The sequence below is a fragment of the Balearica regulorum genome, chromosome 8 (genome assembly GCF_011004875.1).
Source record: "Balearica regulorum gibbericeps isolate bBalReg1 chromosome 8, bBalReg1.pri, whole genome shotgun sequence".
NCBI lineage: Eukaryota > Metazoa > Chordata > Aves > Gruiformes > Gruidae > Balearica > Balearica regulorum.
Window position 1 is genome coordinate 10,781,393 of NC_046191.1, and position 16,788 is coordinate 10,798,180.

Below are 16,788 nucleotides of genomic sequence, written 5' to 3' on the forward strand. Positions count from 1 at the left end.
GGAAAGGAAGATAATACCCCAGGATGATTATGAATTAACACTTGGCACAGCTAAAAGAGAAAATTCAGCTGTGATCCTAAGTATTGCCAGAAAAGAGAAGTATTTTTTAATCCCATTATACAAGGCACTGGTGAGCCTGCATCCAGAACAGTATAGTTCCTGTCAACTATGCCCAGGAAATATCAGCTCAAGCTGAAAGAGGTGTATGGAAGAGCTATTCATTCATCAAAGGAAAATCTATCTTGTCATCTAAAAGAACTTAGCTGGTTAAGCCTAGCAAAATGAAGGCTAAGGAGACAAAAAGACCCTTAGTAATTATCATTGGGATAAAAATCAATGTTTAAGACATCAGACACAATTACAAGAAGAAATATATAGGAACTTGCCATAAACTTTCTAAGCACCAGAAGGGGGAGACTGTAGAACAACCTTCCAGCAAAATCTGTGTTACATCCATAAATCAACTTTTGTTCACACCTGCACTGCTGCCTGAGACACACTTTCAATGTCCTAAACAAAGAGCTGAAGTGCATCACTCCAAAACAAGAAGTTGAAATAGCAAACAACACCAGTTTAGGCACAAACGTGAGAATGGACTCGTATCTTTTCCTCCCATTCCACAATGCACAGCACAGCGTTGATGCAGAGAGGGAGCGCTACAAACCCCGATTCTATCCCGAGACAGGATCCTGCATATGATCCCATATCAACAGACAAAATTTTTCAGCTTACCTGCTTGTCCAAGAATTCCCTGGTATCCTTCTCAATGTGTCCTTCGTAAAGATTAGTTGTAAGACTCATTAATCCAATTTTAGATAGTCCAAAGTCTGTTAGTTTAATGTGACCCATGGAAGTTATCAGGAGACTGGAAGAAAAAGAAGCAAAATAATCCAACATTCAATTAATTGTTTCCCAAAAACAATTTTAAAAAAGAACACAAAGATAATGCTAAGCAAGTTCTCAGTGTTATGTTCCCATCAAACACCTGAAAGGAACCTCCAATGCAACTGAATATCACAGAGCTGCCAAGGCAGCTAGGAATGAGACTACCTTCTGCCATAATTTCATTAGTGTAGCAACAGCTTTGAGATAATATCAGAAGATGTTATTCCCACCCTTTCTCAGTATCTATCTGGTTGTACATCAGCAGCAAGAGACTCCACAAAATCTCCTACATGTCAGATGCCATTGAAGATCTCTACTGTCTCTAGCCTCCATGTCCTCTTGCCTATGGAGAAAGCCCCTGAAGAACTGGCGCTCTCCCTCCAGCTTCTGAGTAGCTAAAGACTTACTTATCAGGTTTTAGGTCACGGTGAACAATCCCATAATTGTGTAGGTACTCCAACGCCAGAACTGTCTCAGCAAAATACATCCTCGCCATATCAACAGGTAGGGCACCAATGTTCTTGAGAAGTGTAGCACAATCACCTCCTAGAACAAAAGTTGCAAATGTGGCACAGCGAAATGGCAAATATCAGTAAGAAAGAACAGCTACAGGTCTACAATACTAGAATAGAGAAAGTTTCCTAAACGCTGTCTCTCTCCTGAATTCTAAAGCTGAATTTAGCCTGAATTCTAAAGCTCTCTCTACACTGCATCTTGAGCTTCAAATAAATATTAAAATCTTGGGAAAATTGAGATCCATGTGTGGTGGGCATGCTTACTCAAGAGCTGTACAGGTGCCGTTTCCAAACCATAAGCAAGCCTTGAAGAAAGGGCAGTCCATGACTGTTTGGCCTCCCTATAAATTTATTTGCTTTCCATCACTGAGATACATACTACTTCTGATATACAACCTTCTTAAAATAGTAAGTAAACAACTAACTGGCTCTCCCTAGACGTGGAGAGGCAGCCATGCCTTTGGACACAGTGGTACTCATGAAATTAAGTCTGTGGACCCCTGATTCAAGCTTCTTAAGGAACACTGGCCACACATTTCATTCAACCTTCATCTCTACATGCAAATAGGAATTAATTTTAAAATTTGTTATGTCAATACATCTGTTTTCATTCTACTAATTTATCTGAAAGAGCACTGATACAATAACTGTAAGCTTATTTCTTATAAACATTCAGCCAAGTAAGCCAGACATAAGAAATTAATCTGATCCACCAGTGGAAATATATTGCTTACAATAAGATACAGTAATAAAATAAAATCAAACAATATTCCAAAGAATAAGCAAAACAAACAAACAAAAAACCCCAGCATAAAATAGCACTGTATTTTAAAAAAGGCTGCTAAAGAACAAAGACTGTGTTGCTTGGTGATGTTTCTTAACTGTCTTTTTCTAATTGTAATGCCAAGCAAACGTGCTATGGATCTAGCCATGCCATCCCACAGGAGAGCGGGAGGATCTCTTTCCAGTGAGGACTGGAAAGTTCATGCCGACTTCTGACTCCAGCAGTTTTCTACACGTGGCTTTATGTTTCCTCGGCTCCACTACAATCATGGTGTATTAGTCACAGGGATTCACAAACGGAATATCTCCTTACGCTACACTGTGCTAGCGGTAGAATGACTCATTTCTCTGGCTCAGCCCAAGCAGAACACGCACTCCTCCCTGAAAGGAGGACCTCCCCTGTGACTGCAGGGCTGACGGAGCCCACCTTCTGTGAAAAAAGGACTAGTACACACGTGAGATGGTCTTCCCGTTTATTGTGTTCAGAGCAGTGCACTGATCAGTATTACACCCAAAAGTACACATCTTATAAATCACTCAGAAACATCATCCTTTATGAGGAGACACACTGCATACACACTACGCATCCATCCTATTAAGGTCCCTTTGCAGGTGTAGATAATGACAACCATACCTTCCACATACTCCATAACCATGCACAGGTGGCGCTTGGTCTCAAAGGAGCAGAACATGCTGACCACAAAGGGGTTCTCAGCAAATGTCAAGATATCTCTCTCTACAAAAGCCTGCTGGATCTGGTTTCTCAAAATTAGGTTCTGTTTGTTGATCTTCTTCATGGCAAAACGTTGACGGGTGGTCTTGTGTCGCACCAAATACACCGCTCTAGAAAACCACATACCAAGAGGAAAAGTTCCATTTTCAGTTCAAACTGGTTTGTTGGATTTTGTTTGTTTGTTTAAAAAAAAAAAAAAAATAGTGATGGTAACTGCTTTGGATAGATCCTGACAGACTTATCTGTGACTCCATAAAATCCCATCTCAGTGCCAAGCTCCCCTAGAAAACAAGGAACCCCATGAAGGAACTTCCTTCCAAAAGCTACTCTGCCTTCTTAAATTAAGCAGCATTTTCGCTGATGTGACTAACAAGGAGGCATTTCAGACACAAATGTCACAAACTTCCTTAAGCATCATTGCAGAGACACATGTATTTTTCAACACTACAGTTACCATTTCACTTAAGAAACTGTCCGAAATGTGTGGAATCAGCACAATTTCTTTCCAAGCTCCATAAAATTAATTTGATGCAACACTGTTGCCGTGGATTTCTTTCAGTAAAGTATCTCTTACATTTCTACATTTGCAGATCATCAGATTCCTGCACATTAATAATACAGTTTGCAAATAAAATTTTCATCCAGTTTGCCTGCCTTGTTGAATCAGTACTTGTTTCCTTTTCTCTGGAGTGTATTACATTTAATGTGGTATTGTGTCTCACCAGCAGCTGCCTATAAAATACACCCAGCATAAAGATAGATACAAGTAACAGCAAAACTTCTACCTCTCCTATTTTTAAAAAGTTACATTTAAATCATGGAGACTGTGCAGAAATACAACTGAAAAACACATAAAATCTTCTCGTCTAATATTATGGCTCTTCGACATGCTCCATTGTGTCTTCACTGACTAAAAAATATGCTTACATTTTTTCCACATATAATATTTAAAAAATGAGTTGCTGTTAACTAAGCACCCACTTCAACAAAACACTCAAGCACATGCTCAAGTTTTGCTGTTATGACCTACTGAATATCACTGCTTTTCAGTTACAGCCTAATGACTTCACTGGTAAGGATTTATGAACTGCAGAGTCAGGAACCGTCTTTAATATTCTGGATAGGTTTGTATGAGCAGTTAAAATCTTAACCAACCGACTTCATTCTGGATTCTTCAAAGGATAATAAAATCTAATAGCATTTACTATATTACGTCTCATAGTAGATTTGCCCCAATGTAATTTTAGCATTTCTTTTAGTATTTCAAGTGCTCACAAAAAGCCACATATTACATATATAACCTAAATACATGGAAGAATAGAAAAGCATAAACTACTCCCTCAATGTTTCAATAAATCATCAGTAATATCTGCCACTACAGAATTTTACCCTCATTCGTTTAGCCTTTGAACAAGTACAAATCACAGGACTTAACCTGACAGCATGAAAGGAAATACACCCTGCCTTGATAAGCAGTAAGGAAATGGGTGCACAATAATTTTCTCAGACTCATTGAACTACATTGTTTTACTATTACTTAGGAAATCTCACAATAAAGTAAGTGAAAATACTTTCCCTGGAGACAATATTAGGGAAAATGTTTTTGTCATCTCAAGCTAAGGTACTGAAGTTCTATATATTACCTACCTGCCATAAAGAAACTGTGCAGAAATAGTCGCCGGAAAAATAGGCTTGAGGTCACAGTAAGGAAGGGCTTCAGAAAACTTGTGCCACAGGAGGGATTAGGAATACCAGAGTCTGAAAGCTTTAATGTAGGGCAACTAATTTTCCTGAGCTGGAAGCTGTGTGTCAGTTCAGTGCTATGTAAGGACTCCACAGCCAGGAACTATGTGCGGGTACAGGGGCTATTGTCTAAGAACCCCCCAAAACGTGCAAGAAATGGCATCTCCCAGAAGAATGCAGAAGACATCACAAGTGTGGAACCTCTGTAAGACCCAAGTAAAATTCATTTGCGCTTTGGACCCAACAAAAAACAGTCATTCGCCAAACTTCTCTATAGGCCTTCCCTGGGTAGGACAACAATGGTATTTTCTTCTAAAGCAAAGTCTAAAAGCCTTACCCATAAGCACCATTACTGATCAGTTTAATAGTTTCGAACTCTTCTTCAGATGGAGTTTTCTTTGACTGAACAGAGGCTCCACGGCTCTGGGGAAAGAAGACAAGAAAATGGAAATCAGGAACAGGAATGACTTCATTCTATGCATCGCTTTTTTGTCCTTTTGCTCTTTAAGCAGCATTCACCCAAACTCAATCCATTTCTAAACCACTGGAGTCCTCACCTCTAGGATAATCATCGGTATCCCTAGGACCCTTGCAGATTCCCCCCACAATTATTAGCGCAATCAGTGGACTATAAGATTCAGGCCTTTCCCCAACATTACATTTTTAAAATACCAATAAACTAAACAACTAAGGATTTTTGAAACCTAGTGAGTTATATAATTAAATATTTTCAACAGTCCATTACTAAAGCCAACTCTCTTCAATACCCATCACATTTTACAAATGCAGATATGAAGAATTTCTCCAGATTATTTTTGTTTCAAACTCTAAAAAAAAAATTAATCAACAAAACTAGACAATAATGACTATTTGCAACTTTTAAGCATTTCACCACCACAGTGTAGAGATCTCCACATTTTTATAACTGTATACACTCCAGTTTTAACACACGCTTTTAAATGTCAGCATTTTTTTTTTAAATTAAAATTACTCTGCGTTATAATTAATTCTTTACTGTAGACTACTTCTTTCCAGAGGAAAAAAAAAGCGCTAGACTGAGTGTATTACTGCTTTACCTCGACTGAATCATCTGTCTCAGGAGTGTCTGGGCTGTCATAGCTATTCAGCTGGGCCATTTCTGAAAAGAAAGAAGAAAGATTACTCCTAATGATCTCAATCAAACACTATTCTCTTTGTTTATACAAGACAAACAGGATTTTAAGAGGTACTTGTAGATGAGGAAGGACATTTTTCCCCCTCTGTAAAAAGTCACCCCAATTATACTGTGAAAACTTTAGCATCTTTTAAGCCGTAGGCGGTATTTTATATAAGGATGAATATAATTAATTGTTCTCATTTCAGTCTGACTTATTCTAGGTGGTTTCTGTAACATTAAATAAGCATTAAATGCAAGTTTGGGGAAACCACTAGCTAGTTAATATTAAAATCTATTCCATGCATATATGTCTGCATACAGCCTGGTGGCACCTCTGTACTCCAGTAAAGAAAAAACATTACATTTCAAACCTCCCTCCATGAAATGTGTCTGATTCTGCAAAAGGCTGAGCAGCAGCAAACTGGGAGAAAGTCTGTTAGATTAGGCTACTCAGCTGTCATAGGAGATGCTATAGACTTTGCAAAACTAAATTCTACATTAGCTACCAGTCTCTGCGCAGACATCATTGACATTTCTGGGTGCCCTCCTTATAGAAAAGAAATAAGGCACCTTGACATCTCCACACATTTCTAAAGAAAATTTGACTTTAGTAAGGGGAATTAGTGATGGAAAGGTTCTCTCCCATGACAGGGATCAAAGGAAATTTCCCTTTAATGTCAGATTTCAACAAATGCTATTAAATTGCATTTAGCAATCTTTGGTAGAAATTCTCCCGAAGAGCTCTTCACTTGAAGTCAACCTGTCACTGTCATTCCGGTAAACACCGCAGAAGTTAAACTAGTCCTATCCAGACTACTAATTTATGCTAAAATTATGCTCTCCTGAGAAAACAAAAAGTACGGTTCAATTGCTGAAATATTCTGCAGTAACCTCCAATCTCTGTCACACTTTCTATTGTTGCTGAGCAAGCTGTGCACGCTCGTAAAACTTGTCATAGCAGAAGCGATTCGGCTAGCAAAGTGCCAGACAGAAATATTAACTCACAAATTCCAAAGTTAGGATCTTCTGGGCCTCTGTACGTTTACAGTATATTTAATTTACCATATGCAATGCTGGCACCTAGCAGAAAAGCTGTTATGTCTTCTAAAGAATTGCTCTCTTTGGCTTTGTTGCTATGCAAGATGTAAAAATACAATCTCATCTCCACCTAAAAATTCATACTAGTCCTGGTTTCTCATGGAAAATCACAACAAATAGACTTTTTCCCAGAGAGGACAACAAAGTGGGATGACAGGATACTTTCCAACCAGGCCATCAGCAGGCAGGCAGATCAGAAAAATAATGGGTAAATTTACTTCTATTGTCCAACAGCACAGAGAAAACAGTTAAATCATAAAGCGATTTTCTAATATTGTTTCAGCTATAATACAGGGAGACATTATTAACATCGTAAGTAAAGAACTGTCACTGTTGATGTGCGATCCTTACCCCAGCAACACTCCTTTGAGACATGGGGCTGGAAAAGACAGTCTAGAATTTGACAGCAAACAGGAAAATAAGGAAAAATGGTCTAGAAATAAAACCAATATAATAAAAGCCTCCTTCAGCTATGTAGAGACCAGGAGATCTGGTTATCCTTTCGGCAGTTTGGAGCGTACAAAATGAGTTCTCACCCTCCAGGGGATCCCTGGTGAGTCCCAGCTGGCTGATAATATAACGAGGAATGTCGCATTTAATTCCTTGCCCTTCCTTGGCATGGCCTTCTGCAGCTTCTAACAAATGGTAGAACTCTTCAGGATCAAACTCCTACAGCAAGGTGGTGAGAGAGACAGAGAGGTAAATGATTCAGCTTTACAATTACAAAAGGTTTCTCCCCCATATAAGAGATTCCTCACAAACATCCAAAGTTAACTCTGAGCTCAGCAGTGATGCAAAACATTGAGCATGTCAACGCATTCCACGCTGCTCTGCAAAAATGACAGACATTTACAGCCTGCTGGATGTCCACTGGCTTAGCTCTGCAAATCAAAACATGACAAGACCATAGGGACTTTATATGGAACCAAAACCGGACTATGGATGATATGGTCATGATACTGAGAGCAACAATGTGGAAACATCTCCCAGTTTTGTCACACTGAGATGGGCCAGGGAAAGGTCTGTGACGAGGACTGAGGTGCCGCCTTCTCCCACCTCCCTCTGACAGGTGAATTAAGCCAATATAAACCTCTCCTGCTTTCAAATGTCACCTCTGATCAAACTGTATACTAACCCAATTCTGTAACTGTCCCAACCTCAGCAATTGCTAATAAAATTATTAATAAAACAGCAATTGCTATTTCATCAGCAGAGAAGATTTCACTTTCAATACAATAAATACTGCTGCAGTATTTCTTGTATGATACAGTACAGGATCATCTTAACTCTGTCTTGGTGTATGTGATCTCTAAGGCAAGAAAAGGTTGTAAGAAGCTGTGATCTCTTTTACTAGACTAAGAGATATAGTTGGAAATAAAAGACAAGCTTTTGGAGGCAGGAGCACTCTGCTTAAAAGCAAGTTCACTAGTTAACTTTAACTCTCCCCTATAAACTTCACCAGTATTGAGCAGCTTTGCCAAGACTTCAAAAATTTTCTAGTGAAATGAGAGGATAAAAGGGGAAGAGTTACAGCATACAGCTGTGAGGACATCAGAAAAGAACTGACGTGAGTGTGCTCAGCAGTGTAAGAGAAAAGAGAACACAGAACTGCAAACAAGAAAAACAGATATGATGACGTAAAGACATTTGAATGGTTAGAGAAACAGAGAAAAGATACGCTTTTTCTTGATTGCTTTAAGCAATGCTGCTAAGATACATGCTATCACCAACAACAGCAAGAATGCAAGAAAGTACGTTCCTTCCTGAAAAATCTGGAAAAGGATTCATCAGCTACCCCAGAATTGGCAGAGAGCAGGAGCCAGAGCAGAGAGGACCATGGCAGAGAGACGGTCAACAGCACTGCACTACTGAAAGGGAAGGTGAAGTCAAGGAAGGACTCTTCAAGATACAACTGTAGGTTGTTTATTGGCAAGTGAAGGACAGAAGAAAAAAAGTCTGGTGACAAAAAATTCAAACATATAAAAAATTAATACATTAAACAAATTCCAATTCTGTCTTCCTTTTAGTAGATTTATTGAATCATCTCAATACCATTTTACTTAAACAGAGAAGAACGATCCCTACTAAGCAGAGGCAAATGCTATGGAAAAATAATCTGGAAAAAAAAAAAAAAGAATAAATTACATACTTTTTCCCAAAAGATGGTTTCAGTGATGCACAAAACACATTATTATTTTCTTCAAGCCCCAGAGACTCAGTCCGTAAATCAACATTTCACAGTTCAACTGGTAATACAAAGACTGAAACCAAATAACTGAAGTTTAAAATACTTAAATGCCTTCACTCCCATTAAAACAACCACAACCATCACAACCACTGCCTATATGGTCAGCTATTTCATTTACAAGGAAGAAATAAGAAAGACCTGTGTTACTAAAATTAACATCAATATTAAATCTTAGAATATTTGTCTACAAATTTACAAACAATGAAGCTAGAGGTTAAACTGCCAAAAAAAATGTTAAAAAAAGAGAAATGTAATTCTCAAGCTATTTAAATGATAGACTATCCATTGCTATATATCTTGTTCTTTTAAGGGATAAAAGGGACATTAATACTTAAGTCTTCATGTCAGCAGAATAAAATACATATATGGAAAAAATTGCTAGAAAGGCAATCAGGTTAAATAAACAGGAAAGACTAGGATACAGATACAAATACTATTTTTACGCTTTGAAGTTGTGTTGGGTTTGTGTGGCAAGGTTTTGGTAGTGGGGGGACTACAGGGGTGGCTTCTGTAAGAAGCTGCTAGAAGGTTCCCCTGTGTCTGATAGCGCCAATGCCAGCCAGCTCCAAGACGGACCCACTGCTGGCCAAGGCCAAGCCAATCAGCGCCTCTGTGATAACATATTTAAGAAGGGAAAAAAACAGTTAGTGAGAGCTTTTGCAGCCACAGAGAGGAGTGAGAAGATGTAAGAAACTCTGCAACCACCGAGGTCAGTGCAGAAGGAGGGGCAGGAGGTGCTCCAGGCGCCAGACCAGAGATCCCCCTGCAGCCCATGGTGAAGACCATGGTGAAGCAGGCTGTCCCCCTGCAGCCCATGGAGGAAGGATGAGGGGGTGTAGAGATTCCACCTGCAGCCCGTGGAGGACCCCACGCCGGAGCAGGTAGAGGCACCTGAAGGAGGCTGTGACCCCGTGGGAAGCCTGCGCTGGAGCAATCTGCTCCTGAAGGTCTGCACCCCGTGGGAGAGACTCACGTTGGAGAAGTTCATGAACGACTGTCTCCCACGAGAGGGATTCCATGTTGGAGCAGGGGATGATGAGAGGAGTCCTCCCCCTGAGGATGAAGAAGTGGCAGAAACAGTGTGATGAACTGACTGTAACCCCCACTCCCCGTCCCCCTGTGCCGCTGAAGGGGGGTGGAGGTTGAAGCCGGGAGTGAAGTTGAGCCCGGGAAGAAAGGAAGGGTGGGGGCAGGTGTTTTAAGATTTGGTTTTATTCCTCATTCCTCTACTCTGTTTTGCTTAGTAATAAATTAGATGAATTTCCTCTCTAAGTTCAGTCTGTTTTGCTCGTGACAATAATTAGTGAGTGATCTCTCCTTGTCCTTATCTTGACCCACAAGCTTTTTGTTATACTTTTTCTCTCCTGTTTGGTGAATGAGAGGAGTGATAGAGCAGCTCTGGTGGGCACTGGGCCCCCAGCCAGGGTCAACCCACCACAGAAGCCTAGCCACTGCATTGTCAAGGTTGTCACTACATGCTTTGGAGTTCATTACTCAAATCTCCACGATTTTACAGCTTCCACCTGCTCCCACTAACTGTGCAGAATATCAGGTGCAGAAGATAGTGGAAGAACCTGGGGACCTATTGATTTACAGCTAAAAGCTGGCTTGAGTTAGGATCTGCTTGCAGGTATAGAGATTGGTTCACAAAACTTGCTGAGGTTTCATGCCTTCCTACATGATGTGTTACTAGTAGGGTGTACACAAGTATAAATGACAATGGTGAACACAGCAAATATAAAGACAATAAGCTTAAATTCAGTTGCTTTCTTCATTGTCTTCACTTCCAAAGGGTATTTTGAACAAGTGCTAGAAGATAACTGGAGTCACAAAACTCCTCTAAATCACAAAAATAGTTTTAAAAGCCAAAGAATTCCCAATCTGAATGGAGTTGTGTTCAGAATTTTCAATGCAATCTAGTGGATACTTCTTGAATAAGTAAGCATAGGTATCTATCTTTCTAGTTGTGTGGCCTACTTCTTCACGTACTGACCCCAGTACAAGAAAGACATCGAGCTGTTGGAGGGAGTCCAGAGGAGGCCACGAAGCTGATCAGAGGGCTGGAGCACCTCTCCTATGAGGACAGGCTGAGAGAGTTGGGATTGTTCAGCCTGGAGAAGAGAAGGCTCTGGGGAGAGCTAATTGCGACTTTCCAGTACCTAAAGGGAGCCTACAGGAAAGATGGTGAGGGACTGTTTATCAGGGAGTGTAGTGACAGGACAAGGGGTAATGGGTTTAAGCTAAAAGAGGGTAGATTTAGATTAGATGTTAGAAAGAAATTCTTCCCTGTGAGGGTGGTGAGGCACTGGCACAGGTTGCCCAGAGAAGCTGTGGATGCCCCATCCCTGGAAGCGTTCAAGACCAGGTTGGATGGGGCTTGGGCAACCTGGGCTAGTGGAAGGGTGTCCCCTGCCCGCAGCAGGGGGGTTGGAACTAGATGGTCTTTGAGGTCCCTTCCAACCTTAACCATTCTATGGTTCTATGATTCATCACTGACAATGGTCTTCCTTGCGTTATAGGGTACACAGCAAAACAGTCCATCTGATAGTCATGGAGGAGGAATAAGGGAACCCTCCAACACCCCTGCTGGTGTTTTCACTGGTACCTCAGCAGATATTTTCAAAAGCTGGTATCATTGGCAAGGTTAGACCACTCTTGTCTACTTTGTCAAAGACAGCTCTGCAAAACTCATTTATCTTCTAGTGATTCCAGTGATAAAAGTCACCCCTGTGCACACTACCTGCAATGTGCTTCAATATTAACTGTACATCTATATCCAGCCACAGATTCCTAATTTAGCCAACTTCTTTAATCTCTCAATCAGATGTAGCTGCTTTGTCATTTTTATGTCCCGAAAGAACCATTACATCATAAGATTTGACCTCTCGTGGAACACAAGCCAAGGAATTTCATCCTATTTCATAAGTTTCCACTGTAGATTTGTGACACCTTCTCCAGCCCTCAATTTGTTGTGACTCTTCCCTACACTTTCACCAATTTTTCAACTTCCTTTTGAAATAGCGTCGCAGAACTGACCCCTATAATCAATAGCCACCACAACATTGTGTACACCAGAGGCCTGAACACCTCTTTCCCTATATATTCAAGAATTATGGTAACCCTCTTGCTGTGGCATAACAGTGATAATGCACATTCAGGCTGCATAAATATTTTTTGGAGTTGCACGACTTCAGGACACAGTGGTATATTTCATTGGGATGGCCTATACACTTTTCACCGTTTCCTAGAGTTAAATAACAGAGTATGTTCTTATTAGCCAGAGTAAGTTGTAAAAAAAGCAATGAGACTTGCTTTTCAATATATTCCAAAAACATTGAAAAGGATTTCAACCACAGGCTTCCAAATCTGCTTGGATCTCTCATTGGCCTATCTCTCTGTAGTCACAGCTGGAAAACCTGACATGAGGTTTCTCTGTAATTGCTGGGTCTACGGTAAGAATTTGAGTCCAAGAGCCCAAACACCATTTATATCATGGAAGGGAACTTCTTCCTTAGCGGCAGTTCTTTCTTAGCATGGCTCTCTGAGCACCGTACACACACCATACATTTACACACTCTTCACTGTACCTACTAACAACAGGAGGAACATCAGGTGGCATCAAGTAGCATGAAATGATGTCAACAGTTACATCTGGTGCCTCAGCCATAAACTTTATAATAAAATATAATCTAGCTGCTGTTGCAGCTGACACTCCAATGGAAAGATATTTCTATATTAATGCAAAAGACACTTTGTACTTCTTTTTTTAAAATATTGATTTATTTTTCATCAATGCTTTTATGAGCATTTAAAGCTTTCTCTTGATGGCTTTGTGTTCCTTATCTCCTTAAACACACACCAGACTCTTTAGGTCATATGTGCACTCTCCCAAGGACCAAACTTACCAGGCACTCAAGCAGCCGAGCTGGTCGTGCGATGATAATCATCAGCTTCTTCACAAGTTGGGTAACGAAGGCAACCTCGGAGCTCTCGGATCGCTCGTGGGCCTGTGGAGAGCAGAACATCACATTATGATCCTAGCAGTGAACTCCTAATTTTTATATGTCAGATGCTGAACGCAGAGCAATCACCAGCTCAGTAGCTGTAATTCAGCAGCAAAGGCATGACTGAGTCAGGGCAGGCAACGATCTCAGCTCATTCAAGGATGCCAAGTTACATATAGCTTTTCCATTACAACTGACTCCTTTTATCATGCAAGAGATATTTCAAAGGCTCTATTTGCATTATATCACCTATCAATTATATTAGATATGATGTGGTTTTATTTTATTTTTTAAACTGAAAATAAGAATACTGATTTGTTCAATTTTACCTTCCACATGGTACTGACATCTAGATAATTACTAACAGCTACACATATTTGTAGGCTTTATTTTCAGCTAGAATTTGAACTACTTCTGTTCACCATCAAGAAAAATTTAAAGTTTAATTTCTCTTTATTTATTTTCATAAATCCTGCTGAACAACTACAGCATTGTATCGTATGCTATGTAAAATCACACACACAAGCAAAGCAAAGAGCATACAGAAACCTAATTCAGAGAATTTATTCTTGTCTACCCCCTTTACTTTACCAGTTCTGAGTATAAATTCAAGGCTGAGTTTCAAGGTATACGTGCGTGACAGGGTGTCTTTTTATAATAATGAACACACCAAAACAAACGTAAAAAAAAAAAAACAAAACCACCAAAGACAAATTTGAACAACCGCCCCCAAACTACTCGTCTTTTGCTCAAGCACACAATGGTTACATTGAGTCCTGAAGCACATATAAATATTATTTTATTGCAGGGTGATAAAAAGATGGTTCCAATGAGATGTAAAAACTATGAAACAAAGTATAGCTATTTTTTCCCCAAGGTCTAAAAATTAGTCTTTAGCAGGGCCACAAATACAATGTCCAGAACTTAACCAATGAGCTTATGCTGGCAATGAACCAGTTGCTTATAGGAATTATATTTTATCAACAATGATGCAAGCAACAAGAAACTAAAAGGTTCATTTAGCATTGTTCATTAGCACCATCTAAGCAAAAGACATATGATTGGGAAGTCAAATCACACTGGTGATCACCTAAAAGAACAATAAAAACACAGAAAAGCAGAAATTCAGAGCTAGAAACACGCAGGCAGCAAGTTAAAATAATATATCCCGGGTATTTTTTTTTACCAAAAAAATATTTAAAACTTCATTATTTTTCATTTTGACACAGGTCAGAATTAGAAATGTTAATTGTCTATGTCAGCACTGATAAGCTAGGGCTAGAAGTTAAACCCTGAAGAAAAAGATGTACCTGTTAGTTCATTATCTAAAAACACCACCAGAGATGCTTCCTGGCTATACAGCCTTAGAAAGAAGATTATTTTGAAAGCATTGAAATAAGTTGCAATTTTTTTCTAACTAAAAGGTATTTTCTAAATATAAAATAGAAAATAAGCAAAATGAAAATGATTAGTATTCACTCTGTTTCCCCCAATGCATTACCCAAACTTATGAGTTAAAATATGAATTCTAGAAAGAAATTAATCCTTTCATATTTGAAAAGCCATTCCAGATCACCAGGGGTTAGCTGTGTTGAAATGAATAAACAAAACATCAACAACTATGTATTATTTGAAATATGAGCTGTGTAATTGGAAAGTCCTCCTCCCCCCCATAAGTTATATTATGCAAAAAATAATAATAATTCATCTTTTTGCATCCATTTATATTCTTGAAATAAACTTATTCTTTTAAATCAAGTCATTTTATTTTCTCCTTTTCTCATCTAAGACAATTTCGGTGAAATAATTTTAAAATGTAACTGATTTAAATCAGGTATCCGTTTTGAAAATGAAAAGCTAGACCATGACTGCCAAACCATGACTGCCAAATGACTGCCAAATGACAGAGAAAAGCAAAAGTAAAAAAAAAAACCAAAAAACAAACAAAAAAAGAATTACAAAAACCAAACACAACTTGTAACAGCCACTCAGCCATCATCTCTGCACAGTGCTGCTCTTCCAAGATCCTCAGTAAAACTGCCTCTTCTTGTTTCCTTCTCGCGCAGGACAGCCCGGACATCCCTACAGACGTCTGTTTATAATCTGTCCCACGGACAGTATCTGGAAAGCAGAGCGTTATATAGCCAAGCACTGCCTGCCGTTTCCATGTGCCTTGCTACGAGGCGTGCCATTTAATTAGCAGCTCCCGATGACGACACACTTGTCTGAAGGTTGCTGGGGGCATTTCAGGGTTTCCCCCCCCTCCGCCTCCCAAAGGGAGGTGGGAGAAGCTGTAGGGGTTGTGGGTAGAGGCTGATGCCATTCCTACACACATTGCCAGAGACACGTGGACAGGAGGCAGCACCGGGTAATTTACAAACCGATTCCCTTATCTGAAAGACCCATCCGTCACTAACTGCAGCTACTGGGGCATGAAATTAAAATCACTGTCCTCCCCTGGGGTTCAGCAGGACCAGTAACTGGGATATGCAAGTCACAACGCTGTAATTGAGCTAATGTACTGATGGAAACCAAAACAATAGACCTGCGGTGCCAAGAGCCAATAAATTTATGCTCAGGCTTGTATTAAGAAAGCAGTCCCAATCAGAATATCCGTTCGCCAGTGCGCAGCATCAGTCACCGCAGTACAATACTAATACCCTCCCCTGTTTCTTTTGTTCCATGCACAGAAACACCTGTAATCCTTCACCTTCCTCACCAATTGCCTACACCTACACAAAAGCCATTAAACTTCTTTTGGCTAGTTTTACCTTGTCAATTCAGCCAAGTAATAACTGACTATAACCTTTTTTTTCCCCAGTAACCCAAGGTCCTATGCCATCCTCTAAGCCTAACCCATGGTAACAGATAAAGAACTAAATGCCATCTATTCTTTTTTATAGGTGCTTTATCTTATTTTTCAATATTTTTACTCTAAGTGTGAAGTGTAACATTCAAGTTCATGTTTTTCAAAATAATGAAAATCTCTTAAATTCATTTTTACTTCAGGATAATTTCAATGATGCAATAAGCAATAGCTTTTTCTGGCTAAAAGACATTATTTCATGCTCCAAACAAGGGGAAAGATCTCATTTGCCATAACTAATGAGATTTGTTGGCATTCTATTACAAAATCCAGGATCTAAAAACTTTTAAAAGCTTTCTGGTTTGGTATATTTAAACAGCTCATTATTTACATACTCAATTACTCTGTTTTATAGACACATTTTTACAATATAAAGTAGACTCAAACTGCAACATATGAAATCAAATCTGCTTTCTATGGTTTGAAACACTGTACGAGTTTAGTTTGTTACCACATGTCAGAATCAACATATTAAAAAAGAATTTCAAGAGAATCCATTCTTTCACAGTAAAACTGTATGAAAATCTGTGGATATTGCTGCCACTTGCTGATCCCCTTATTGACCAATAAATCATCTTCTCAATCTTTCTATATGCTATAAAAATACACGATAAAACTATATATCCTACTGCATAGAACAAACAACTACCCAAGTGGAAGAGCTTTTTTGATGACCTTCCAGTTGGTATTATTTATACGGTGTGTAACTCTGCATGGTACCTTACAAGCTAAGCAAAGGTAGAGACCCTGCCCTCAA

The 16,788-nt window shown here is 39.4% G+C and overlaps 1 protein-coding gene across 5 annotated transcripts in view; it reads right to left on the minus strand.

Annotated features, from left to right (window-relative positions):
- The window catches only part of MAST2 (microtubule associated serine/threonine kinase 2), a 194,404-nt gene that overhangs the window by 22,105 nt on the left and 155,511 nt on the right, over positions 1-16,788 (minus strand). For all 5 annotated transcript variants that reach the window (XM_075759521.1, XM_075759522.1, XM_075759520.1 and 2 more), the window contains 7 exons: positions 13,067-13,168; positions 7,450-7,582; positions 5,736-5,797; positions 4,997-5,082; positions 2,818-3,026; positions 1,293-1,431; positions 733-865 (listed from right to left, as the gene is read on the minus strand). In XM_075759521.1, the coding sequence (XP_075615636.1) occupies positions 733-865; positions 1,293-1,431; positions 2,818-3,026; positions 4,997-5,082; positions 5,736-5,797; positions 7,450-7,582; positions 13,067-13,168 (864 nt within the window). The remainder of the gene's footprint in view (positions 1-732; positions 866-1,292; positions 1,432-2,817; positions 3,027-4,996; positions 5,083-5,735; positions 5,798-7,449; positions 7,583-13,066; positions 13,169-16,788) is intronic.